Source organism: Glandiceps talaboti, chromosome 14, assembly GCF_964340395.1.
Source record: "Glandiceps talaboti chromosome 14, keGlaTala1.1, whole genome shotgun sequence".
In the NCBI taxonomy this organism is placed as follows: Eukaryota; Metazoa; Hemichordata; class Enteropneusta; family Spengelidae; genus Glandiceps; species Glandiceps talaboti.
In genome coordinates this window covers 10,437,634-10,465,133 of record NC_135562.1, presented here as the reverse complement: position 1 = coordinate 10,465,133, position 27,500 = coordinate 10,437,634, and the positions used below count along the sequence as shown (strand labels likewise).

Genomic DNA, 27,500 nt, shown 5'->3' with positions numbered 1-27,500 from the left:
CTCGATGATGATGGTGATGATGTCACACGTACAGGTACACGTACACCGTTAGTTTAGCTAGGTGGATAAAAACAACATTGATATGACGTATCGATGAGATTAAATTCCCATCAACTTTCCTAAAAAACTAAAATTAAATGTTATCGGAAATGTATACAATTCAAATAATATCCTCCCTTCAATTCGACAGTCTGACTGGTATATAAAGCGTGTTTCTTCGACCGTTTCCAATTATTGTGGCTTGGGGCATAGACTTCATATCATATCTCATTAACCAGTCATTCGTAACATCTTTCGTGACAATCAGACCTATTCAAGAGTATCTTCGTAAGATGGGACCTTATAATAACGTGAGTAACCCATTCCAGTTTTTTTTTTTTTTAATTTAGTCATGTAATTCTTTTATGTTTCTTTCTTTAATTCCGTTGAAGTCTTCTTGACAATTGTGGTCAACCAGAACTGTAATTCAATATTATAATAGCTATCATGGTTTACCACACTCACTGGAGCGTCAGATAGTTTTAATTTTTTTCCCTGCTGAGACCTTTTCTGGGTGGAACGTCAACGTTCTCCAAATCTTTGTTAAAAAGCATTCGTAACAAATCATGAGACTTGCATTATTTCAGCACATTTCAAGTCTTTCAGATTGCGTACTCACTTATATATTCTGTTAAACTACGTGATCAAAACTTGCCGACTTTGATTTACTCCAACGTGTTATCACTCAGAAGTCAAGCTCCGTATTCAATCAAAAAGTTTAAAGTTATCAAAAAAACCCACAAAAATTTAAACACAATATTTTCCGGTGAATAAGCCCATTTATCGAATCAGCATCACGTACGATACCATCCAAATGTTTTCAACCCTTGTAATTTCACTCCCTTGGCAATATCATCGATGGCTTCGCGACTTGTAGAACTAAATGTTAGAATTTCGAGCCAGGTGTTGTCCCAGACATTTTACTGATATTTTCCCCAGCGGGAAAAGTTTACACTTACATCAGCCGGGTCCAGATGTTTTAATTTAAACTATAGTTAACATTAGCTGTAATTCAAAGGTGACGTGTATTCTACCATCATTAACGAAACATGCGTACATAATTAAAACAAAGTAAAGCGATTTTAATGTAAACTTTATCTTGTTTTTTTAATTTTCAACTCATCATGCTCAGGGATTGTATATTGTGAGTTTATTTCATTCATGTGATCCGGAAAAAATAGAATATGTTCCCTTTACAGCTAAGTCTACCTTTAGAACGTTCAATATCAATTTAACTTATGTGGTTTTAGTTATTCGCTGTTTATTCACGGGTAGACTTCACAATCATCATCGTTCATCCCCCTCCAGCGTTTACTGGATGTGATATGGTGTTCGATACACAAGGTGACTGCGATCTTGGGACAGGTGTGTGTCCAAGCCCTAGTAACGATGGCATGTTCACCATAGTGATAAAAAAAACTGGGGTTTCATGAGGCCAAACGAGAACTATGTCAATGGAGGCCGTCATTTGTCTGATAGTATATTCAATGTATAGTGCGAATGATATAACCCTGTCATCACTTTTAAGTTCCTTGTTCCGGGAAAATATCGCGAGAGGGTCGAGCGGTCCACGTGATCGTCGTCATGTGGTGATCGTCGACTGGATTTGCATACGTGTTGGACTCACGTAGGACTTCCCCCTACCGATGTCGATTTGTCAGTATTTGGTGACTTTTATTTCTGTATTTAGCTTTATTTGACAAATTACTACGTGGGGAAGTTATGTGGTTTTATGACATACATTTTAACTGGTCCCGTTTTCTTCCACAGGTGGTTTTCATTTTATCCGTGTTTATCATCGCATGTGTAGCTGCCTATCCACGCAATCAACGTGACGATGTCAGGAGTAACCGCGACATTGGGTGTAGTGATCATCCTGGCATACGAAACATCTCAAAACACCACAGGGCTACGATGTACCCTCACACCAACACGATTGCAGTGCTACCGTTTGATAGTTTGACAGCAATTGGTGTTCAACGAAGTTCAAATTCCCAAGCGCAGGAATGCACTACTAAAGTCAACGACCCCTATTACGCAACTGCACAAGAGAGAAGTACGTGCCCATTTTCCTATTCCATCCAATCAGAAGAGAACCGAATTCCAAGAGATCTGACTCACGTGACATGTACATGTGACCACTGCATCAAAGATGACAACAAGCTTCATCACCTGTACACGTGCAGCGAGATATATCTGCCTATCCCAGTTTTGAAAAGAAAAGGTTGTCTTGAAGGTGGCTTCTACACATACGAATTGGCGTACGAAGACGTTGCCGTGGCCTGCGCTTGTCTACGCCCAAGAGAAAGATTGACGTCAAATAAAGACATACAAGTTCACGGAAATGGTGATCACCTAAAGGCAAAACCCGAAGTAAAGCCGAGATGGCTTCCTAGGGGAATGAATGGTTAAGAGCCAAACGTTTCCATGGTAACGGCGTGAAACTTTGAACAGTATGCTTGCATATTGTATCTCACAGATATTTGGCGAAACTAATTAACTTAGAATAACTCCCTAGTGTTGTATTTCGCTACATATAGGGTATCCATAGCAACAACATGCTTATTAGCTAGTTTCGTCAGGTTCATATTTTACGTTTAATTTCGGGAACGGAAATTTCATAGCATTCCCGAATTAGATTACGATTATTTGAGCACAAGTGGGGAAACATAGTAAAACTTTAGGAGGCGCATTAACAAGAAAATTCTAATTCTTACACCCAGAAATGATGACAAATATACATTGTTCCATTGAGCATGCGCAGTTAGTTTACACTGAGTTAGACAACTTTATTAGGGTATGATTTCATAGTATTATATTTATCTAAATTTGATGTTATTTCTTAAATTTAATGCTCGTTATTTTACGAATGTAGGAGCATTGTATGAGAATTCCATTCTTCGTATCGGAGGATTGGTTGCCATGGCATTACATGTCATGACGACTGAGAGAAGACTATAGGTTTACCGAATGGTATATTTTCCCTGTACGTCATTGTATGACACGTTATATACATATATATATAGATGAATATTTTTTCTGACACTTTTTAAAAAGAAAGTAATACTAGATCTGATATGCAACACGTATATTCCCACTGTATGTTGAAATCACAATTTCTATCCCATACTATACTAGAGCACATATATATGTAGTAATCTTCATCATTTTTTGATTTTTTTTTTTGAATTTTAGCCGCTCTTGCCAAAGTCATCTTCCTATCAATGTGCCATGGGACGTACAATTTATTGTTCGTATCCATGGTGACGATCAATGAATCTGTGAATTTTTAAACTATGATTTCTTTTTTTACAATGTTATCCTAAGACTGAGAGATTTGGCGTTCACGTCACTTATCTGGAGCGCCCTCAACGATGTTGAATAGGTAGACAAACGGAATACCAATTCCAAGCTCTGTGTTTTAAAAATCTCTCGTTATTCCATTTCTAATCGGCGAAACGGATATACCTTCAAAAGATATATCATGAAGATCACAAGAACTAAACAAAATCGAACTAAACAAAATGTTGTTAATATTTAGTAATTTAAAAAAAAAAAAAAAAAATATGATAATGTGTTTGTTCATTGCAAGATATGTGTTAGCGACAAAACGTTACGTCATTACATCCTTACTATGACGTCATACAAATAAGCCAGTGATCTGAAACCCTGGATCAAACGTATTTTTATTTGCTACAAATTCTCAAGCCATTTCATAACTTTCCAACAATACCGTAACTAAACAAGGAAATGAAGATTGCGTCTTCTGTGATGAATTTATACCAATGCTTTTCAGAACTTTTATATTGTTTTTCTTCACACACAGTTCTTAGTGTATGTAACCGAGTTTAGTAGTTCTTCCAGAGATAAACACATTTCGCAAATATTGAACGCAAAGTTCTAAGAATAAAGACTGTGATCGACTGTAAGATACGTCGTTTCGTTCCGCCCTCAACGGTATGTGTGCCGCAAAGGATGGCCCGATGCGCACGGTGAGGGCGCCGCAACACGAAGTACCTTGTTTTCATTTCTCATGACATTTTATTTACTAGAAATAATATTTACCTATTATATATCATTTGGGTTATAGACATTATAGAAGAAAGGGTGTTTACTACCGTACTTACAGATTTTGTTTTTAATCTTGTGAGCATAGATTTAATTGTGTCCACTTTTAAAAAATGTACTAAATGCATAGAATTATCACCTTGGATTACAGAATCAATACAGTTAACTTATGCACTTTTTATAGAATTGTAATATCCGTACAATAAAACACGAGTATGTTAACTTCAATATTGCATCTCTGTTCAAATTCAAAGCCGGTCCAGTACTCAGTAAATGAAATTGTTGATGTTGAGCATGAGTTGTGTACACAAACAATTAATTTCAACTCGTCTGGGATGTAACAAAAAAAATCATTAAATTAATTGACATTTCTATCGTGCTAAAAGAGAGAGAGAGAGAGAGAGAGAGAGAGAGAGAGAGAGAGAGAGAGAGAGAGAGAGAGAGAGAGAGAGAGAGAGAGAGAGAGAGAGAGAGAGAGAGAGAGAGAGGTCTCATTATGTTAATTTACGTACAACACCCACGTGACTTGTAGATCATCTCACCCATTGGTCGATATTTTAAAAGGAGGCAAATTTAATTCAACAAACGTACCGACCGGCTGTGTTACATTGTCACCTCCGTCGTCGTTGGCAAGATACCATATAAATGCCATTATGGACAACGGTAAGTGAAATTGCAGATTATTTTTAGTGATTTGATTTCCACGATGCGAGGTCGAAATGTAGAATTATTCAGATGACCCGTATATTTTGACGATCGGTAAATAAGAACGGTTACAGTTTTACACTGGGCTGTGAATACAAAAACCCTTACAACAGTCAACACGGAAGTGAGCGTAAATTTAATCAGAACTTGAATTTCAACTACCAGTATTATCACGGCGTTACCAGTCGCGTTTTTGCGTTACTGACTGTACGACCTAACCCTGTGTTGAACAGTGTAATGTAAAAACAACCCGAATGCTAAGTAATATGCTAGTTTTTCATTGCTACAGTCATGACTGTCGTGTATTCCGCCGGTCACTAGTAGGGGTGACTCCATTCGTCATACATGATCATACCCTTTTGATTCAACTAAACCAGGATAACTTCAAACCACCTGTAATAGAAAGGTAGCTTGGGTGTCGATAAAAAACAAAACCAGTTTCCACATTTTCGATTTTGAAAATGAAATGCAGAGCCGCAGCCAATCGCGATCTCGATCCCCTGTTGGCCCCAACGCTTTGTTTACAAAATCAACCGTTTTTGGAGGGATGAACCGATAACAATACATCGTTGATTAGCTCAAGCAATGGCAGTGAATTAAGGAAGTTTATTGTTTTATAAAATTTGGTTGTTGCTATTTTAATTGGGGGAGGGGGGGGGTTGAAATACTAGAGCTGTGGTTTGTAAACACATTGAAGTACTACTAACTATGGTATTAAATGCATAGGCACTAATAGCTGCAATAATTGTAGCGTCTCGCTGCGGTTTTGAGGGTTTTTTTCGTTTGTTTTGGTGACTTTTTAAGTTAGTGTTGGTGCGGGCATGGAAATGGTGCGGGTTAAACACTAAAACTTAAAAAGTCACTAAAACAGACGAAAAAAAACTCAAAACAGCAGCAAGACGCTACAATTATTGCAGCTAAGGCACTAAGAAATATTTTCTTTACAGTTTTATTTTTAATCATACATATTGATTCGAGTGCCTATGGTATAATGGCAATTGTCAAATGGCAGTTGTACAAGTAGACTTCATACCATGCAAAAGTAAACGATTTTGAAGCCCACAAATACACACACACACACACACACACACACACACACACACACACACACACACACATATATATATATAAATTTTTAATCATACAAATTTATTCGAGTGCCTATAAATATATATATATATCCCCCTAAGTGTAGATATCGACCTTGACAATCACAATTTATCAGTCATTTGATTTGCTGAGGAAGCATGTTATGAGTAATGTTATGACATCTCAGTGGATTTAGTTTATAATGCTCTGCTACTAATATTGCATCGAGTGCTGTTCTCTCCTGTGAGACACTTACATATATGTGTGCCTATGTGTGTCCATATGTGCCTATGTGTGTCTATGTGTGCATGTACAACCACAATTTTTGACGATAATTATCCTATCCTTACAGAAAGTCAGCCAGCCTTGGTGTATTACATTATCCAACCTGCTGATAATTTGGATGTCTCCATCACAGTAAACAAACTATTACAACAAGATACAAGTGTTAATGATGGTAATTTCATTTCCTTGTTATATAGATTTTGTGCAATGTCACCTCACAAATATAGTTTGTTTCTATAGTTAGTTTGTAGTTTGTCACACGATCTCTGGCTGAATGCTGTGTAAGACTCATTCACTCTAGGGGACATGTGTACTGCGAAATTTTAAATTGAATATGCATGTTATTTATATATAGATATGTATGTGGTATGTGATATTTTACAACCATTTGCATTACATTCTTTTAAAAAAAAGGAACTTAAATTCTTTTATTTGAAAAAAAAAAGACCTGCACCTTTTAACCCTTTCTATTGTCTGATATAACAGGATGTCCATTGAATCATAGACAGTGGACTTCTTTTTTTTTTTAAATAATTTTTGTGCTGGGAATTCCTCCCAGGGATTTTCTGTTATGCACCAAATACACCCAAACAAACAAACACAAATGCTACAGAGTTTGGGACTATGTGACAGGGCTATGTAGCACACTCTATATCATGTTGCTGTGGAACTGTCAAGGCTTTCCCAGTCAGTCCACAGGCTATCCCAGAGTCACCCATGCCCGGCAAACATAGCACCTGCGGGCTCCGTGTGAGTGGACTTCTTCACCACTGTGTATGATTGAATTTCATTAAAACTGACTCAAAGTTCTGTGACAAGGGATGTGTTGGTACGTTTTATTTCACTTCTATATAGTGTTGTCATTGTAAATTTTAATTCTCATGCTACTTGGGGGGGGGGGGGTTGTTTATACACAAATAACAATAATTTGAACAAAACAGAACTAGCTTATTTCCTATCCTTCTCTTACTTGGGTTCTCAATTGTCCTTTGTACAATTGACTGTGAGGGCGCTGTTCTTCCTGTCTGTGTGTCCCTGGTACGTGTATTGTGTAGCTACACTGATATGACAGGACACTAACTCTATAACTCCATCGTTTATTTTGTATCTACATAGATACACAGGTTATACTATTATCCAACAACACATTGTCTGAAGTGAATGACTGTCAATGTGAAATCCAAGTCTTGACTATAACAAGTTACATCCTGGCACTGTACCGCAAACACAAAGTTGGGAATAATGAGAGAGAGACTGTGATTGGTCAAGAGGACTTCCTCATTGCAATACAGTTATTGTTAGCAGACCTACACAAACAGGTAAGAACTACAAACTAATAAAAGAATATTAATAAGTGTGTGTATTATATATATATATTTATTCTTTTTTTTCAAAGTATATTTTAAGCCTCTACAGTTCTGTTGATATTTTACAACCCTGTTGATATTTTACAACCCCTGTTGATATTTTACAACCCTGTTGATATTTTACATCTCTGTTGATATTTTACAACACTTGATATTTTACAACCCTGTTGATATTTTACAACACTGTTGATATTTTACAGCCCCTGTTCTCATAATGAATGTGAAGTGGTGGTCTTTCCTGAGACAAACACTGTGGGACAAAAACACTACTATTTCAAAACATATCGCTTGACCATTGCATAAACAATCCTCTGTGATGTACATTTGTGTTAATACTTCTTTAAATTATGTGGATTATAAACACATTGCATCACATTGAACACATGTCTGTATGTCCTGATTGTGACATGTTAGTTTTCTTTGAGTCTTGAAAATGTGACAAGTTTCATCAATGAGAAGGAAAGTTATATTCCATAATATGTGGCTGCTAACATGCATTTTATAACCCCACTGCATATATTAGCATAAATTAACAATGACAGAATAAATAATGTACAGAATGTTGTTTTTGAGAAATAGTTGCAGACAGGAGATTCAAAGAATTTTTAAGAAAGGAAAATATTGATGTTTGCAGTATTCTTCAAAGCAAACATAATTCTATTGACATAAACAATCTTTTCATTCTCATTTTTTTGTTTGTAAATTGCAGGAAAATGGTGACTTTGATGTAGAAACCAGTGATGTTTTACAGATGGCAAAAAGTGTCATGAATCAAAAGATGGATCCAGACATGAGTATCAAATCTGATCAAACACAGAAAGTTGCCGATGGTTACAAGGAATTCCTAGTGAAATGTAACACAGTTGATATGTGTGATGTATATCACAGGATGAAAGTGTATCTAGAAAAGGATGAAAACAAATCAAATGTTTTCAGAAAGAACACTAAATATATTATCATAGGTCAACCACAAGACAAGATGCAGGCAAGTTAATTAATAAATTAAATCATTATCATTTGTGTTAAATTGGAATAAATATTTACTTTAAAAAAATAATATTAGCAATGTCCTACAAGAAACAGGTCCCATTGCTTCTAAAATACAGAAATATTAGCCATTTAATGACAAATGTGCCCTCGTAACAAGGTGCTTAGAGAACTGCATTCTCATTCCATGGCTCCTATATAATGCATATATATCAGTTTGCCACATTGCTTAAAATGCTTTACATTTATAACAACACATTGGCCCTCTATACTTCCAAATCTCCTTTGGGAGCATACAATGTCTGCTACCTGTCTAAGTACATGACATTGAATCCTTCACATAGCAACCCCTGTCCTACTAGTTTCCCATTTATACAGTACACTTGGACACAATCATGGACTTATTTCAAGCTCTTCAGAGGCAAGTTTTAGTGGCGTGTGTGCACCCTTGTACTGGCAACGTGTAGATAACGAGCAAGCCATTCTAATCATTTGACCATCATAGGTTACACACAGCAACCAGAGTTCAGCAAACATACCCAGTGTTCTCCCCAATATAGAGAGCATGTTGCTACCACCATCCTTGCCACCAAGACTGCCATGCTTGACAGGTTTCTGCTGTGCTTCAAAAGTGTTCTACTTCCTTGAGTTTTAGTAATCTTTGAATGACAATATCGTGATAATACTTTCACATGAAGAGAAATGGTTGATCATAATGTCCATGTATGTATTTGGTAAATTAAACATGTCAAAGTATGTTTCAATGTTGAACATATGCATATTATAATGATGACCATTATGCAAATCATTTTGCAAACTATCGTGGTTTTGCTATGGAATTTACTTTGCAAATCACTAACCATCCATACAAACTAACCTGAAGAGATCACTGGCTTTACTTGCTAAGAGACACACCTTCCTACTGACTGGGCTGATCATGTACACCTGTTCTATGCACCAATAATCAGATTGCAAACATACTTCAATATACCAACTGTATTAGAGAGAAAAGTCACAGAAGTTACAACGAGTAACACTGAAGTAAAGCACTTTATCTATGTGCTACTCTTGTTTATAGCATTCATATCAAGTGTAAAAGTATACTGTTTCAATTGGTTTATTTACAAACCTAGCATGTGGCCTTTCTAACTAATGTGGTCAATTAGCAAATGAAAAAGTATACTTGTACACTTGATATGGATGCTGTAAACGATTGTGGTACATACAGAAAAGGCTTTACTTTGGTGTTATTGTATGCAATTTTTGTCAGGATTTTTATAATTGATTCGCCCACATTTATAAATATTGTTATGAAGATGGTAGCTTAATCGTACAATTGTTATGATTTATGTAAATGAATGTTTTCAAACATCAGTAAATTGTTTTATGTCTGTTCTTGTTACAGTTGATGTTATTGACAGGATTATTTGGCAGCCAACAAGTGGCTCTTGTCAGTGTGGAAACTCCACTGGAAGAAAGTAACACAGAACTAACAAACATACAGTTATCAATGGAAGTGAAGGATTGGAATGAAGTAAACCACTCTGACCTTTCACCCCACAATCAATCACTACAGAGGAGGTCTGTTACTGAGGTAAGACAAAGGGATGTGGGAATAGAGATGGGGAACTGGGACTAAGGTACATAAAGTAAACCACTTTGACCTTTCACCCTGTAATTAAGGTTTTACTGTTATAGTAGGGGAAGAAAGTTTCTCTAGGACATCTGTAGGAAAAAATGAAAATTTCTGCATTCTCATATTGAGTGTTCTTTTTGTTAATTTATTTTGCATGGATCCAAGATTTGAATAGTAATGTTCTTGGTGCTTTGGTAATACTAATAGTCTGATTTCTCAAATATTTCATGATTTTAGTATTACTGTGGATTCATTAAGGCTCTGTTAAAGAGTTACAGAGTACACAAGTAGCCATATGGGTGAGGTTGGGATATTTATTATATTTATTTTGGATTTTTTATTTATAAAACAATTTTATCATGGCTTCCTACTTGAAAAACCAATGTGAAACAACATTGACAAAGTCTGTGTTTGTAACTTTAAACATTGCAAAAAGCTAAAAAAAAAAATTAAAAAAAAAAAGTGTAAAAAGTTTATTATTGTACATACAATAACAAACATTTTACACATTTATTAATCTTTTGTAATTTATTTTGTTACAAACACAGACTTAGTCAATGTTGTTTCACAGTGATCTTTCAAGTAGGAAGACATTAAATCAAAAATCAAAAATAAATTCCTAATTCTCATCCATGTGGCCACTTTAAGGCACAGTTTACAGAGAAAAGGCACATATATGGCCAGGTACATGGTTGACAGTTGGTACAGCAGTATGGAATACTATCTGTAATGCACTGTCTGTTCCTCCAGTTGTTTGATGCATATCCTGAAAATTGTCATAGCTGGCAATTCCCCTATAGGCTATAGAATGTGAGATTTCTGATAACTGGATCATTACACTCATTGTATTTCAGATTCACATCCGAAGGACTATATTTGCATACATGTCACTATTGGTCAATACCAGGAATGAAATAGCATTAGCCAGATGTCTCAACACTCCTGATAGAGAACTAGACCACCTGGCATTCACAGCTCTAAAACGATTGGCAAGGACCAAGAATATGCCTATGTGTCAGGTGAGTGCAGTAAAATATGTTGAAAACAGATAGTGTTGTATCCCTCAATGAGGGTCAACCATCCCACTGGTATAATGGTATGGTCCCAATAATGGGTGCAGAACACTATACATGTGATCAATGCCTGATTTTGTGTTAGGCAAAAAAATATATATCTGGTTCTGGTCAGGGTAAACTTTCTAAAGTGGTGCGACGACGCGAATTTTTTTTTTCTTTTTTTTTTCTTTTTTTTGCAAATTAGTAAATACACATTTTTTTGACACTTTACATACTCTGTTCTATCTTATTTATCTCTTGAAAAACTTCCTTTTTCTTCGAAGCAGTTTAGGCTTTGTATTTAAGCAGTCTTGGCTTGTAGGGTAGAGTTCAGCTGCTTGTTCTCCTGATATCAGGAATAAATAAGGAACAGGAAAGCAGAAATGATCGGAAAAAAAAGGAGTATTCAGGGCACGCGTGCGCTGACCAGAACCAGATATATATATATTTTTTTTTTTTGGCCTTATCCAAATGTGCTATTTTATGCACATTCTGTATGTTATCTCTCAATCTACCCAATCTACCCAATCCTCATCCAAATGGTAACTGTAATGCTAATTATTTTTTCTATCTTAACAACCACCAGACTGCTGTGTCATTTGTAATGAAAACACGACTTGGTGGCGTTCACCATGTTTGCAGTGAAGAGTCTCCGCTGGCACCCTACATCAAAGGAATGTGTGAATTTGTTAACATGATACAGAAGATGCAGACCATTATTGAAGAAGATCCAAACACAAGGTAAGGCCTAACAAAAAAATTATGTTTTTCTGATTTTGCTCAATTGTAGAATAGGTAGGGTAGGTAAATGTTTAATTTTATTTTTGTAATTTTTTTTTCATATGTGAGTGTCTAGCTCAGGTAGTTATGTTTTCCGTTGTTTTCCATATGGTCTCTGTGTTATTGGTTTCTTCCCATCAGATGTACAGCCATTACAGATTGGAAGAATAGTTTTATATTCTCTTTTTAAGTTGATGTCTTTTTCCGCATCCACTATTTCTTGCGAGACTTCACAATTTTCTTGATTTTATAATTTCTTTCTCCAATACGTTAAAAAAAAGTTCAGGGTCAGCGTGTAAACCTGGGTGGGGTTGGGTAATTAGAACCAAACAATTTTTTTTGTAGGCCTAAATAGTTTAATAACATACAGCAAATATTTTGATAATCAACTAAATTCTCTTAAACAGTCTATTTTTTGGCAATGACTTTTGTTACAAGTAGACGGGTTCTTATGTTATTCCAAGTTCTAAAACATTTTTTAATCATGCAAGAATGAATGTTCGTGTACTCTGGGTTCATACTTAGTAATGGAAATTTCCACTCACAGAATAAAAAAAATTTTAAAAAATGTCTTGGAAGCAAATCCGAAATTTTCACTGACAAGACTTTGGCAAAAATTTGTGATTCTCTTCCAAGCAACATTTTGACTCCGTTAGTAGAAATTTCATTACTCAATATTTAATCATGTCTACTGGTGTTAGAGAGTAAATTTCTTATTTAAAGTTACTGTTTGATCGGACCTTTGACCTTTGACCCCCACAGATCTGGCATTAGTAGAATTCTTCAAGTCATCAAGAAAACATTGTGTAAATCCAGTGATGTCAAACTCAGAAAATCCAGTCTGGATGTTGTCTTTGAACAATTACAGAAAGAGGTGACTTCATTGTGTGGAGATGGGATCAAATGTGTGCGTCTTGGTGAAAGTCCTCGTCTTGTAAGTATCATCACAGTAGATGTCACAGTTGTGTAAACAGTTCTGTTTTGGAGTTTGAATTATTTGATATGTACAAACATACATACATACATACATACATACATACATACATACATACATACGTACGTCCGTACGTACATGTATATACATACGTAAATACATATATGCATGCAAGCATACATACATACCCACACACACACACACACACACACACACACACACACACACACACACACATACATACATACATACATACATACATACATACATACATACATACATACATACAAGCATGCATGCATGTATGTATGTAGGGGTTTGTGTGTGTGTGTGTGTGTGTTTATCTTCCAGACTAGCTTGCAAAGATGTCTGTATGAGTGAGTTCAACTAATGTCACTCTTTCTATTTCACATTAACAGTCTTTAGCTAATGGTGGAAGTATGGCAGGACGACAAATCATGAAAACATTACAATCTTTACTAGACATTGAAGCTAGTAAAGAGATTAGTATGACTTCAGTGGATGTATTAACTGACAATTACTCCAGTCAGAAAACACCAATCAGATTCCCATCCTTACTTTCTCAATTTAGGTAAGTATTTTTAGCAATAAGGCTATTGGTGTACATGATCTGCCCAGCCACTAGGAAGGTGTGAATTACCATACCGAGCCACGTTAGAACCCTGGGCACTGTCATTGTAACCTTTTCTCAAAATGTGTGTGTTTGTGTGTGTGTGTGTGTGGGTGGGTGGGGGGAGGGGGCTTTTGCTCAGAACACCCTCCCTTGCAGTGGTTAAAACCTGGATGTGTGTGTGTGTGTGTGACTGTATGTATGTATGTATATATATATATATATATATATATATATATATATATATATATATATATATATATATATATATATATATATATGTATATATGTATATATATATATATATGTATATGTATATGTATAAACATTTTTTACATGTGCAAAGCATAGAATTGCCACTGACGAGTTTCTGAATACCCTTTTTCATTGGTTCAAAGTTGAATAAATTATTGTAGAAGAGGATAGAAATATTAGAACTTTGTCAACAAAAAAAAACACTTTTCATGATAGAAGGTATAAAGGATAACACCTACTAACTAATGATTTGATTGGTTTATGACCAGGTCACCAGATGTTGAGTGTCCAACTGATCCAGAGAACCAATCACTGAGAGAAAGAGTGCTTCAAAACCTTAGTGGAAAAAAGGTATGTTAAAAGAAGCTAACTGTCAAGTAACTAATCAGATCACCTAAGAAACAAATCTGATCACCTAGGTAACAAATCAGATCAGATCACCTAGGTAACAAATCAGATCAAATCACCTAAGAAACAAATCAGATCACCTAAGAAACAAATCAGATCACCTAAGAAACAAATCAGATCACCTAGGTAACAAATCAGATCACCTAGGTAACAAATCAGATCAGATCACCTGAAGAATACAATGTCAATACAACCTCTCACTTTAATCCATTTTGAAATGTGCTGTTTGTTTTGTCATAAGAGTTTACATATGTTGGTGTGATGTAGTTAGATATACATAGGAAATTTGATTCATTTCTGATTATTTTTCTTTTTAATTGTAGAAATCTTTATCATATATGGGCTATAAATCATGTATGGCTTGGGCTGATGACAACTTGTTGAAAGAGAATGAATCAACTAGATTAACCTATGAAGATTGTACATCACCTGTCAATCATGGAGTCACACCTGTCAGTCATGATGTCATACATGCCAGTCATGATGGTTCACCTGTCAATCATGATGCTTCACCTGTCAATCATAGTAGTACTGCACCTGTCAATCAAGATGCCACAACAGCAGATAGAACTGATACCAACAATCATGAAAGGAGAACAGAACTTAGGAAAAGAATCTTAGAAGAAATCGGAGATGATGAAATCAGTGACTGCGAGGATAAGAATCACAACAAACCCATGGAATGCAACAGAAAAAAACAAAGAAAATCTAAAGAGCCTGAGATAAGTGTAAAAGAAAATAATCTGAGTAAAAAAGCTCCAAAAAATAATCTCAGTAAAAAAGCGCCAAAACCATCATCAGGAAGGACAAAGAAGAAAATGATCCCATTACAGAAAGGTCAAAAACAACTGACACATTTCTTTGGAAAATGATATCTTATTGGTAGTTATCACAATTTGGCTAGATGGTAACAATGATTTGACCACTAAGATGACTTGTTACATATGCAGTAGGACGACTGCCAATATCTCAAGGGTGACTGTAATACAGAGTGTGGTATTTGAAGACCAGGAATGTAGGTAATTGTAAAAGTAGCCAGTCAAATGTGAACAGTAGGTGGTAATATCCTACAAACCAGGACTATGAATCTGCTCACCTATGGAAATATACTGGTTGAAGCAAAGAAATTTGAAACAAATTCCTGAAAAAAGTACCTACAGTAAAACATCGTGCAGTTTGCCAACTACTGACTCTTATCTACATCCCTGAAGATATTCCACAGCTGCTGATGGCCAAATAAGTACTTGACAACATTTAATTTGTAAAGACAAATGAGTCATGAGAATTATTACCAATTACTTTAACTCAATTTAATTCATTTTCTAGTGTTTAAAATATTTCTTCAAAAGTAAAAATAACCGTTTGCTTTTCAATATTGTGATATATAATATATTCAGTATATTGTATGTAAATAAAACTAATTATTTTTAGACTTTGTATCATTTATATGCTCACACACACACACACACACATATATATCCAAAATTTCAGCTTACATGCCAGGGGGGGGGGGGGGGGGTGTTTACACCAATTGAAAAGTATAAAGGAATGTGCCACCCCAAAAGATCCCTAAATATGGAATGATCTTTCTCCATAATTATGTGGTTGATAACACGAGAAATATTTTCCATGGTTTAGAAATACCTTCACAGCATAAGAATAAAGGTGATGATTGTAACTGGAAATCGCTAACATTTATTGTTTTTTGGAATATACAAGTTTGAATTTGGGCCACACACCCATGTTTGAAAATTTGGGGAATACATACCTTCCCACTCATGCAGACAAATGAAGTTAAGTCTAAGGATTCTGAAAGGTAAATATGGTAGAGATAGTTACAATAGATATGAGTACCTCTCTATCATATTAATGTTTGTTTGCTTTTTAAAAAATAAATTCTTTGCTTTAATTTTTTGCCTTAAAGTATTACATCTACAAAAAGGCATACTTGAATGCAGTTTGACTACTCATTGACCGATAGGAAATTTACTATCTGATATAAATCTGATCAAATGAGTAGAGGATTTATAGTTAGAAAGCAAATTTATGGGTGGTCATTTTTCTAGAGTTGTCCACTAATGAGCCAGTAAGACCCAGCCTTGTCTATCAAATGCAGGTTGCCAACTGGTACGTAAAAATGGAACAAACAACAAGACTGATTTTGTCCTAGCTGCTTTAGTTTATGTCCAGCAAAGTCTCAACAAGTTTCTTTCACCATATTACATCACACAACTTCTCTGAAAATAAGACACGTAAGTTTATTGAAATTAACCATGAACTGATCTCTGTACACTGGGCTAGGGAATTGTGGGATTGGAGCCCAATTACTTATGCTGATGTCACCAGTGTCCCTATCTATCACTCTGTCGATTGTTCCTGTCTAATTGACTTGTAAGGTTGTTAAAATATCAGATAGCGACAGTATGCTCTTGGTGCCACCTGCATTATAGTAATTGGGTGCCAGTCCCAGAATTCCCTGCCCAGGGTACAAAGGTCAGTCCATGGCTAATTTGAATATTTGAATTTCTCGTAGTGAAGTTGCATGCTGTAGAATGCAGCTAGTACAAAAACAGCCCATCCCCCACCCCAACTTGATCTCCTTTAACATGTGGTGACTGATGAATAAATTTTCATCAAAGCTTAAATTTCTAGATTCAGAACAGTATTAACCATCAAGTGAACGATTGTTTTCATTCCATCAAAAAGTGTTGCTCCGATACTCGAGTAATCATGTACCTAATTAGTCTTGCTGCTAGACCCCTCAGGCTATTCTGCTCACTGTGAAGGTGACTGAAGGTCTCTAGTGAGGATGATAGCTCGGGTGTTCTCCACCATCATATCTATCAGGAGAAAGCCTGATGTCTAGCAGCTAGAGTAGGACCTAATATACTGTGTACTGCAGCAGTATCAGTGTAGTGCTTGTTGAAAGCAAATGGAGTCAGTTTAGGGGAAAAATATTTTATTTATCTCAAAAAAATGACTGAAAAGTAAGAGTAAGTAATAGCTCCAAAAAAGATTAACATGACAGCACTAGATGCCTAAACAAATTGTACATCAAATCGACAACTTGTCTCTAAACAGATACCTACATATACACCAAAATGAAATACAATAATTACATATGCAGAGTACAGACTTCACAAGACTAACTACAGCTTAGAATAAACCCAAAATATCTTCAAATAGAATGATTACATATGTAGAATACAGACTTGACATGACTAACCACAATTTAGAATAAACCCAAAATATATGTAAACAGATTACTTACACATGCAGAGTGCAGACTTGACAAGACTAACTAGTTTAGAATAAACCCAAAATATATGTAAATAGATTAATTACATATGCAGAGCACAGACTTGACAAGACTGAATACAGTTTGGAATAAACCCAAAATATATGTAAATAGATTAATTACATATGCAGAGTACAGACTTGACAAGACTAATTACGGTTGGGAAGAAATCCAAAATATATGTAAATAGGTTAATTACATATGCAGAGCACAGACTTGACAAGACTAACTACAGTTTGGAATAGCATATAAAATGTTCAACGTCCAGCGTTCTATAATGTACTTCAGTGTAGTAGGAAATTCTGGCTTCTTTTATTCTGGTTTCTGTTATTTAATATAAATATTTATAAGAAACAGTTCCTTGTTTTAGCCCCTACACATACACTTACTAACACCAGACATTCTCTATAAAATAACCTTTCTAACTCTAAAATGATGACTGCGTATTGCTTTATGGTTATTCGATCGAAATCGTCTTCACTACAATAAAAATGACAAAATCAATAAATTGCTATCAAAAATAGAAACGAATGCTGAATCTACTAATTTGATAAGTATTACTTTGGAGAAGGTGTGTCTGGCTTGCGTTGTCATCTGTAGGTTGATGACATACAAATTCTGTTTATATTCCATAAAAAACCTTCCAACACCAACTGCGAGTACGACTCAGAGTTTGACATCCATGAGGGCACAGATGAGCTCGAACTCTTTCTGGACCCGGTCTGACTTGTTACAGCTCTTTGAGTCTTCAAGAAATTCCCCTGGGATTTTCTTGCATTGGCTCTGCATGTACTTGATCATGATGGCTCTATGCATGTATCCTAGTGGCATCCGGACTGAGTACACTACAACGTCAACATGGCTAATACCAAACACTGATTTTCTACATCATACAGGGTGTTTTTATTGAAATTTGTAACGTTTTGGGATGTTCTTGTCTTTCTAAGCCATAGTCTAATTCTCTTTGTTCATTATTCTGCACTTGTCTCTGTGACACAACGACTTCGTCATCCGAGTCAGAATCAGAACAACATATGCAGTTTGATGCACAGTCCTTTCTTGTTAACACTGATCGTCGATGGAAGGATTGACAGGTACTCTGCAATCGAAAATATAACCGATGTGGCATTGTCAGTCTTGATTCCACGTACAAATGAACTTTTATATTAAAAATGGTTGATATCAAAACATAATTTGTGAATCCGTGGTTTCTAGATTATCGAAAATGTTGATTTGAGAAGAGAGGCTATATTCCCAAAAGTGTTTGTTCCCTTCGTGTGTATGTATCTCGATAATAAATATCATGAACGATTGAAAATATCTATCAGATTTAGAACCATGCATATAATTGTTCAAACTCTGAATCAAGTTGAACATTTGTAATATTGTACTAACAGTTTCTTAGTGATATATATACATACACTATCTTTCTACTATTGTTTGCACAGTTGCTGACATAACCGGGCTTTCCTCAAAGTTTTAGCATACATGTTATATCATGAAATCGATTGTGTTCTCTGCCTAAATACCAGGTTTGAATCTGTCCAATTGTAACTGATTGCCAATTATAGACTGTTACACGTATATGCAGCAAAAGAGTACCCCTAACAAAACGCTAAAACGGAGCATATGCCCCTTTAAGCTAGCTTAAAATGACGTGGTTGGATTTAAAATAGTCATTCTTGATTTCCTACCATGTTCTCCTCTCTGTAGGAAGCCCAGCACCATTCTCCGATAATACAAAGTAGGCCAACAGCAAAACCACCAAATAAACAGTAGAATACACCCGCCATATCGTATAGGTTTATTGTACTTTCACTGGCTGATGCACTTGCTGTGAAAACAATAGATTAAATTACTAGATTGATTGTACGGTAAAATGTCAGAGTGTTGTGCCTGGGTGTTGCTAAGACTAAGTTGTCATGACAACATTGGAGAGATTGTAGATCTTGCTAATAGATCTGTTATGTTGTTGACGCTGTGACCTTTCATAGGTTTTCATTTTATCCCTTGGGTTGATATCTATTTGTACATTATATAGCTCAGCTGCCAAACGATCATCCCACAGCTGTTTAATACACAATTTACAAATCCGATGTAATTCTATTAAAGGGAAACATTACTCCAGGAAATAAACTTTGTATTTTCATTAACTGTGGGTTCTGGAGAGTCTTTCATGATTTCACATCACATAATTATCACTCGGTTGCCGGGAAACACAAAAAAAAACCTATTTCACATCTGTTGCCCAATATTGCCCAATTGTATACATGGCAATCTATGTACCGTTTGATTGGCCAGTATACTTCAAAGTATGAAACAGATAGAGGGACAACAAAGATTTTAACAATACAAATACCAACAAACATAATTACAATATCATTTGCATGATAAGCGCAAGCACGATTTAATTGGTTAAAAAGCCATGCATAATTTTCAAGTTGATTACTATTTTCGCGGCATATGCAAATTTCACTCCCCGGATATATATTAACTAGCCCCTATCCCTCGCGAGCCTCATCAAACCCCAAACCATAATAGTCATATCTCTTACATGATGTAGATTTACATTCCCCTGTAAAGTATTTTTTGTTCAACTGTTCTATCTTCCCTTCCTGTCGCAAACGTAATATTTCCAGCGTGAATCCTTCCGTGTAAGGCGAGTCGTACTGTAAACCGATTCCGTAACCAATTTTGGCAAAGACAGGTCCCACAGTTCTGATATTACAAGGTGGTTTACTGGCTGCGTACTCCAGTACAGCAGAATCCCAGATGAAAGCATAGCCACCTTTTCTAACTTTATTAATACCATAACTAGAGTCTCTGACCATCGTCTCCGATTCCTCCAACTGCATCATGGACCACATACGACGATACGGATCAGAGTCAGACTGTTCGAAGAACGATTGTGGTTGGCTGCTTGCTACTGTACCGTAGATGATCTCTGCTTGGGCAGCCAAGTCATCAATACTGTTAATGCCTAGCAACGAAAAGAGAAGTCAGAAAATATATGTGTATAGATCAACCCAATTGTGGCCGAAAACTACCTCAGAAACAATGTGAATGTATTTACAGTGTATTATTATATTCTCAATGGCAGATATCAAATGTCAATACCACTATCACTATCACTACTTTATATTATCATCATTGACTATTAAAGATGCACTAGCTACAACTGGAAAGTTTTTTTAAGTACAATAATTTACTGGTAATATTGTACACGTGAACAGTATTGTATCACCTGTAGTAAATGCATTTGTTGTAGCTGTATACATAATAAATCAAATGAAATTGAATTTTGGGTCCACACCCAAAAATCAGCGCCCTCAACGGCGATCACGATTTTAACCTGTTTCTGTACTGCTTATGGATAATATCGACCACTGATTAACATTTATAATGTCTAATTATTGGTATTTTAACAATTTGAATGTGTTGTTGTCTGATAGAAAAATGATACTCCAGTTACAACTAGTACAGTTTTAACATGATGACAGATTCAAAACCAAGTTTTTCCTCAAGATTTGAACTTGCTACTACACTACCTACAGATAATATTGACAACTAAATTAACAGATATGTCTTCGAACTTATAAGTAATTTACCAATTTTCAGTGATTTCCCGCTAGTTTTAAGACTTGAGCGCGTAAATTACATTGCGCGCATGCGCTTATTGATTCACGCCTCTCGTTACGCGAACATAAATAAGTGTCATATATTCCGGTATCTAAATGCTTCTAACGTTTTGTAAAGTCATAGAAATGTTTGGTAAAGTGAAACAGTTGTCGAAAATACCTATGGAGTAATTCATTAGTGTTAATTCTGAACTTTCTGACATGTTCACATCTTCATATAAAACAATACAATGGAAAGAAAATACTGGACACAAATTACAGTGGGGAGGGGGCAGGTGTTTTCAGAAGTTTAGTGAATGAAAATTGTTTACCAATTCCACGACCTCGCACAAAGCTGACTACCCTATCGTTTATCAATGGAATGTGTTTCACTGCACAAGAAATACTAAACCTCCACCAAACACTTGAGTGAAAAATTGTGACCCTTCTCCAAAAAACCACCGACCCCTCCCCCGTGTCAAGTCCCTTGTGCTCGACTCACCGCTGTTCAATCTTGCTGCAGTAAGAAATGCAGCTAAATTTGCTGTGTAAGTAGCAATCATAACAGTGACAGCCAACCACCAAATACCTCCCATTAAACGACCTGATAGACAACGTGGACTGTGCTCTGCACCCTGTTAATATCGATAAGATGAGATTGAAATACAGAAAGCACATATTATCATACAGACAATGATATTAAACAAAATGTGTGAAATTCATGATTTCAAGAACCGTGTTACTGATTCACCGTTTGTAACGTGTTTCATACAAATTCAAAGGGAAAATTACCCCCTTCTAAGAGCTTGGCTGAGTTCCTTGTCATTATTTTGGTAAACATTCACATATTCTAAATTTTGCTTTTTGAAACTGGAACTGCAATAGTCTGCTTGTAGGAAAAAGAATGTTAAAAACTTTGTAAGAAATGCATGCAGTTTAGTGACGCTGGTGGCGCTATAACATACCTGGTGTGTCCAAGAAGCAAATGCAAACCACATCGCTTGTGGTAATGACATCATAGTATGAGTTGCTTGTGCAGTTTTATCCGATAAATCAACTCTCTGAATATAAGTACCATGGTAACCATACGGGCTAAGATAACTACATAGTGATACACAGACTCCGCATGATACCATGGAAACAAAGATGGCGATCCACAAATCAGCACTAAATGGTTCTGCAAAACGGAAGAGATTCTCTTCTTTTTTCTCGTAGCCTAGCAACATAGTAAGTCCTAGATCCAGATACGGTTTGGTGAAATCTATGGCTTGTTGTCTTTCATAGCTGATAGTGAATGGCGCCATCGCCAAATCTACAGTCTTGAAATAAAATAAAAAACAAAAAACTCATTGAATGTATACACAAGCAATCTGTCAGTCTGTCTGTCCACCATAGTAGATCAATGGCAGTAGAAACTGTGGTTTATATACCTATCTCACTACCTAATCTGTCCAACCATCCGGTCGCCCTCTGTCCAATGATATATGCTTGACGCTCCCCATCCATCCACTAGTCCCTCCGTCTGTTTGTCCGTCCGTCCGTCGGTGAATCTGCCTGCATGTGTACATGCGTGTATTTATGCATGGATGGATGGATGGATGGATGGATGGATGGATGTATGGATGGATACATGCATGTATATATGTATGTAGGTACGCGTGCGTGCGTGCATACACTCACGCACGCACGCACGCACGTACGTATGTATGTATGTATGTATGTATGTATGTATGTGTGTATGTGTGTATGTGTGTATGTATGTATGTATGTATGTATGTATGTTTCGATGAAATATAATTATTTAATATCCCCACTTGGTGTTGTTCCTATATTGAACTTCAAAATTTGATCATCATGAACCCATTCAGCTCGGATTGTTTTTACATTAGTACTAAAACTTACCCTGTCTTTTAGCTGACGAACCATTCCTGACCAGTTACCAGTGACAGGATCACGTGCTCCAAAGTTGCCATCCGGTACGAGATTTAGCTGATAGCTAAAATGCATTCTGTCTTGTAGATAATCCAACAATTCCTTACAGAAACCCCAGAAACGGTCATTGCTTGTCATATTCGTAACGCTTCCATTGATCATCATGAACGGCGTTTCCTGGTATTAAACACACACAAACAGAACCATTTACTACAAAACCAGGGTGACTATAGACTTTTCAATTAGGTAGCACGAATTCTTTTGATACTTCTCACACGAGGTTCTTTGTTACAAATTACATAAAACAGAATACAGACACTGATAGCGTTCAAATATATACATATGTAAATTATACATTTTATGACACTGAACACAAATCAAACACAAAACTGTTTGTTTGTGTTCACAGTGAGATAAAATGTGACATTTCATATGTGTGCACACCACTATCAGTGCCTGTATTTTGTTTGTGCCACCTAATTCAAACGCTATATTCACTCTGATTTGGTAGTAAGAAAAATGTTTATGTCTAGTATGTTAGGTTAGAGATAGTTCTTTGTATGTTGGGATCACCTTGCTGTTATCAATTAATCAATCAATCAATCAATCAATCAATATATCATCCACCAACCAACCAACCAACCAACCAACCAGCCAGCCAGCCAAACAACATACCAAACAACCTACCAACCAATCATTCATGCAATAGATCAATCAGTAAGTCAGTCAGTCAGTCAGTCCGTTCATCCACACACTCACACCCACCCATCCACCCACTCACAATTGTTCAGAGGTCATTTCACCAAATGTAACCAAAATGTCAAATACATTTATCTTGGTTTTTTCCAAGGTGACACCCTCACTTCAAGTGGTGTTCTCCAAAATGACACCCCCACACACTTCAAGTGGTGTTTTTTCAAAATGAATCCCCAATAAAACAACGCCCACTATCAGTTAAGAATGACTCCCCTTAATGAACGCAAGAACCAAGAAAGCTACAGACTTCGTTCCTTTAAACTATCACTTACCAATATTGTGGTGATACGCAGGGTTATGTTAGTGAGATCTATTTCTTTATCTGTGGGAACTGCTGTGGTATTTCCCATGAACACAATTTTACTTTCATTCATCTTTATTCCTGTTTTCGTATTTTCCCAAAAGCCAACCTGTAATGGAAGAATTTCGGTAATCTTTCTTTAAACCACTTTTTATACCATGTTCAAATATCTCGCAGACAAGATTAACAATTCATGTACTCCATAGCATGAAATGACGTCACGGTTACTGAGACAGCTACACAAGTATACAGAACTGTGCTAAACTTGCAACATGGTGAGTATCGTCCCTATTCTCAGAAATCAAAATACAAGCGACCGGGAGGAAGGGGGAAGTTGATAAATTCAATCAATGTATATTTCCACATATCACACCATCCCCTGTCTCCATCGTGTCTCAGCAATACTTTTACCCCAAATGTGTCTGTATTTTTCTTGTATATGTCGCGGCTGTCAAAAATAACATGAAAACGCACTATATTGAGAGAAGTAGTCTGAAATTAAACCAATTCATGAATGACAAATATACTGTATTTATACATAATATTACATTATTCTTCCTGTGAAGATGTCCTAAAAGAATCGATGAAGTCATGTTCTCGAGTGACATTGCCACGTTGACACGTGACAATTATGAATACATTAAATTAAAATGTACCTCTTCCACGCCATTTTCCTGAAGATTTATGATATCAAACTGTGTAATCTTGGGAGTCCGTGATGACGTAAAACCTAGATCGTGAGCTGTTCCTGGTCCTGTCACCTGTACAGGAGAAAAATAAACCAAGAAGTGAAATATAACATTCAAGCGATTCTCCTGTACAAGTTATTAATGTTATTAGATAAATGTACCATAATCAAATAAGTGAATCTTTATTCAAAATCAACAATGTGTTTTGCATTTGCTGATTTCATTTGTACTTGTATCAGTATTTTCCTACATCTAACACGATGACCTGATAACAAGCGTATATTCAAGGCATGTTAAATACATTCAACTGTAGTGCCATGCATGTACCTAGGAGTGTGTACTTGGAATCGGGTTATTTGTTATTAACTCAACTTCAAGCCAATGCCTGTACGTTGATGTGAGCAGGGTTCATATAGTGGAACCTAAACTCGGACCCTGAACCTATAGACAGTGTTGCAAGGTGTAGGAAAGCAATTCAGTCTGTTAAATGCGAGTGAATATGTCTACATAGACAGAATAAATAATAATAATGCATCGTTCATCATACTCAGAATAATAAACCAACGTACAGTTTCTATTTTTTCTTTCAAAAATTGACCAGGCTCCCAAGGAATAACTTGTTGCCCTGACTGTGAACACGTTTCTCTAGTAAATTTCGGTTGTTGCCATTTTAGCCCATCTGCTGCAAATAATTCGTTCAGTGCGTACGCTACGGCTAATACCGAGTCGAATATATAATAGGCATATGACTGGAAGAGAACATATAGATGATAGGTCAAAGGTTAGTAAAAAAAATAGTCGGTAGATTTGGATTGATTTAATGTCTACAATAGTTGACATTCGTAATCAAGAATGAAACACTAGGTTGACGTATGTTGTCTAACTCATTCTCATTATTTACCGAATCAAAAGTTGACTCCCTAGCTTGAATAGAAATGTTTATCTACAACGTGCTTGCTACTATGTGTATAGCTATTATTTTCTTCATTATTTGTGGATTAACGTCCTAATGCCAAATATTAAAACGGGATGCAGTGTATCAGTATTTATATGGTTTAGGGCTGGTGTAGGTATTTTATCTCATTTTCAGGGGCTATGACATCTATATTCATAACTGTTGTTATTATTGTTCTCACGTCAGGGATGGCAGGAAAATGAATTTGGTCTTACTGGCCATTTCTAGTGTATGTTATGTTCATTTTATATTGAATTACATCAATGGGACGAATTATAGACATTGGTCAGTGCCGTAGCAGGCTGGACAGCATGGCAAGCGTTCAGACTGTGGAGAGAAAGCTTGCCAGGTCGACCATACAGTGTAGGTTATATGGAGTTTATTCAGTCCCTGGATAGACTGTCAACAGTCGTTCGTACCGTTTTTGCTACGTTTCATCTATTCTTGTCTGTGGTTTCATCTAAAACCAAGTCGTCGCCTCGATCCGTAGCACTGAATACTAATGCGTACTGATAGGAACTGTGAGTGCCGAAGGCACGAACTCGGGCACTCGCTGTTCAATCAGTACGCGGTTATAAGCTTAGTACTGCTCCGGATCGGAGCTAGGCGACGACTTTAGTTTTAGATAAAACGTAGCGAAAAATTCAGTCTATATCCCTGGACTTTACTTCAGGGTCTATGAACTCAAAGAACGCTTTTGTATTCACTCTATTCAGCACATTCACCATACTTGTGTATGCACACAAAACACATCATGCCTCTATTCCATATAAACAACTAGAGAACAATATAATAGTACTACTTAATATTCTAAAGTAGCTGCAGTTTGATTAATACAAGTACAACTATTACAATCAATGTACTCAAATTGTTTCCATCAACACAAACCTATTTATTGAGTGAAAATATAGTCACTATAAAATGAGTTATTTTATTTATTGCCGTGTTTGGCAGTCAAACCCACAAGATGTAAATTAACAATATAATCCTTATGGGAGTGATTTTAAGATTTCGAGGTTTGAATTAATCTCTTTGCAAATAATGACATTTTATGTCGTAGTACTTTATAACGTTTAATTTTGTCTGTCTCAGACACGGACTGACCTACATTATTCACATTGTATTTAACCTACAAAAAATTATCTCTTGGGAAATCATCAATTTATCCTCCTGATACAGACATGAAAATGTTGCATATACCGTTTTATACGTTCATTCCTTTTAAAACTTATGTGTTCTTTACAATCGAGACTGGTAAAGTCGTCATTCTAATTTATTTATTCAAGCTCATTTGTGACTTTTTTTATTGGTTTGCCAATTAAAAAAATCCTGAAATCTCGCGTGACTGCGAAATCTCGCGTGATTGCTCAACATTGTTTTCGTCGCCATTCAAAAGAAAACGATGTTAAGCAACCACGCGAGAGTTCGCAGTCACGCGAGATTTCATTGGGTGTTTTTTGGCAAACCTACAAAAAGCAGCACAAATAAATAAATAAATAAATAAATTGGAATGACGATTTGACCAGTCTGTTTGCAAACATTCAACTTTATTTATCCTTATGGCTCCATTTACAAGGTAATATTAATACAACAACGTTGCATAGAATCATGGGTTTCTAATTTAGGAAAAAAGAAAACAAACCAGTAGATCGGGTTATATATCCAAATGCAAGGGGCTGTAAGAATGTTCTCTGTCTATGACAATTTATCCCC

At 36.1% G+C, this 27,500-nt stretch overlaps 2 protein-coding genes across 2 annotated transcripts in view; one reads left to right on the top strand and one right to left on the bottom strand.

The window, feature by feature from the left end:
• The first annotated feature begins 4,760 nt into the window (after nucleotides 1-4,760).
• LOC144445240 (PCNA-interacting partner-like) lies at nucleotides 4,761-15,194 on the top strand. Its single transcript, XM_078134782.1, is given in 12 exon segments — nucleotides 4,761-4,770; nucleotides 6,254-6,358; nucleotides 7,303-7,505; nucleotides 8,263-8,538; nucleotides 9,946-10,134; nucleotides 11,031-11,195; nucleotides 11,818-11,972; nucleotides 12,774-12,898; nucleotides 13,324-13,537; nucleotides 14,101-14,182; nucleotides 14,563-14,716; nucleotides 14,804-15,194. Coding segments are annotated over 12 exon segments (1,986 nt in total). The 3' UTR covers nucleotides 15,112-15,194.
• A 1,987-nt stretch (nucleotides 15,195-17,181) lies between these two features.
• LOC144445177 (glutamate receptor ionotropic, kainate 2-like) overlaps nucleotides 17,182-27,500 on the bottom strand; it is a 60,811-nt gene continuing 50,492 nt past the window's right edge. Inside the window, exons 6-14 of the mRNA XM_078134719.1 lie at nucleotides 25,402-25,581; nucleotides 24,800-24,904; nucleotides 24,115-24,252; nucleotides 23,057-23,263; nucleotides 22,120-22,473; nucleotides 21,657-21,789; nucleotides 20,092-20,517; nucleotides 19,232-19,371; nucleotides 17,182-18,636 (exon numbers count right to left, since the gene is read on the bottom strand). Of these exons, the coding sequence (XP_077990845.1) occupies nucleotides 18,421-18,636; nucleotides 19,232-19,371; nucleotides 20,092-20,517; nucleotides 21,657-21,789; nucleotides 22,120-22,473; nucleotides 23,057-23,263; nucleotides 24,115-24,252; nucleotides 24,800-24,904; nucleotides 25,402-25,581 (1,899 nt within the window). The 3' untranslated portion in view covers nucleotides 17,182-18,420. The remainder of the gene's footprint in view (nucleotides 18,637-19,231; nucleotides 19,372-20,091; nucleotides 20,518-21,656; nucleotides 21,790-22,119; nucleotides 22,474-23,056; nucleotides 23,264-24,114; nucleotides 24,253-24,799; nucleotides 24,905-25,401; nucleotides 25,582-27,500) is intronic.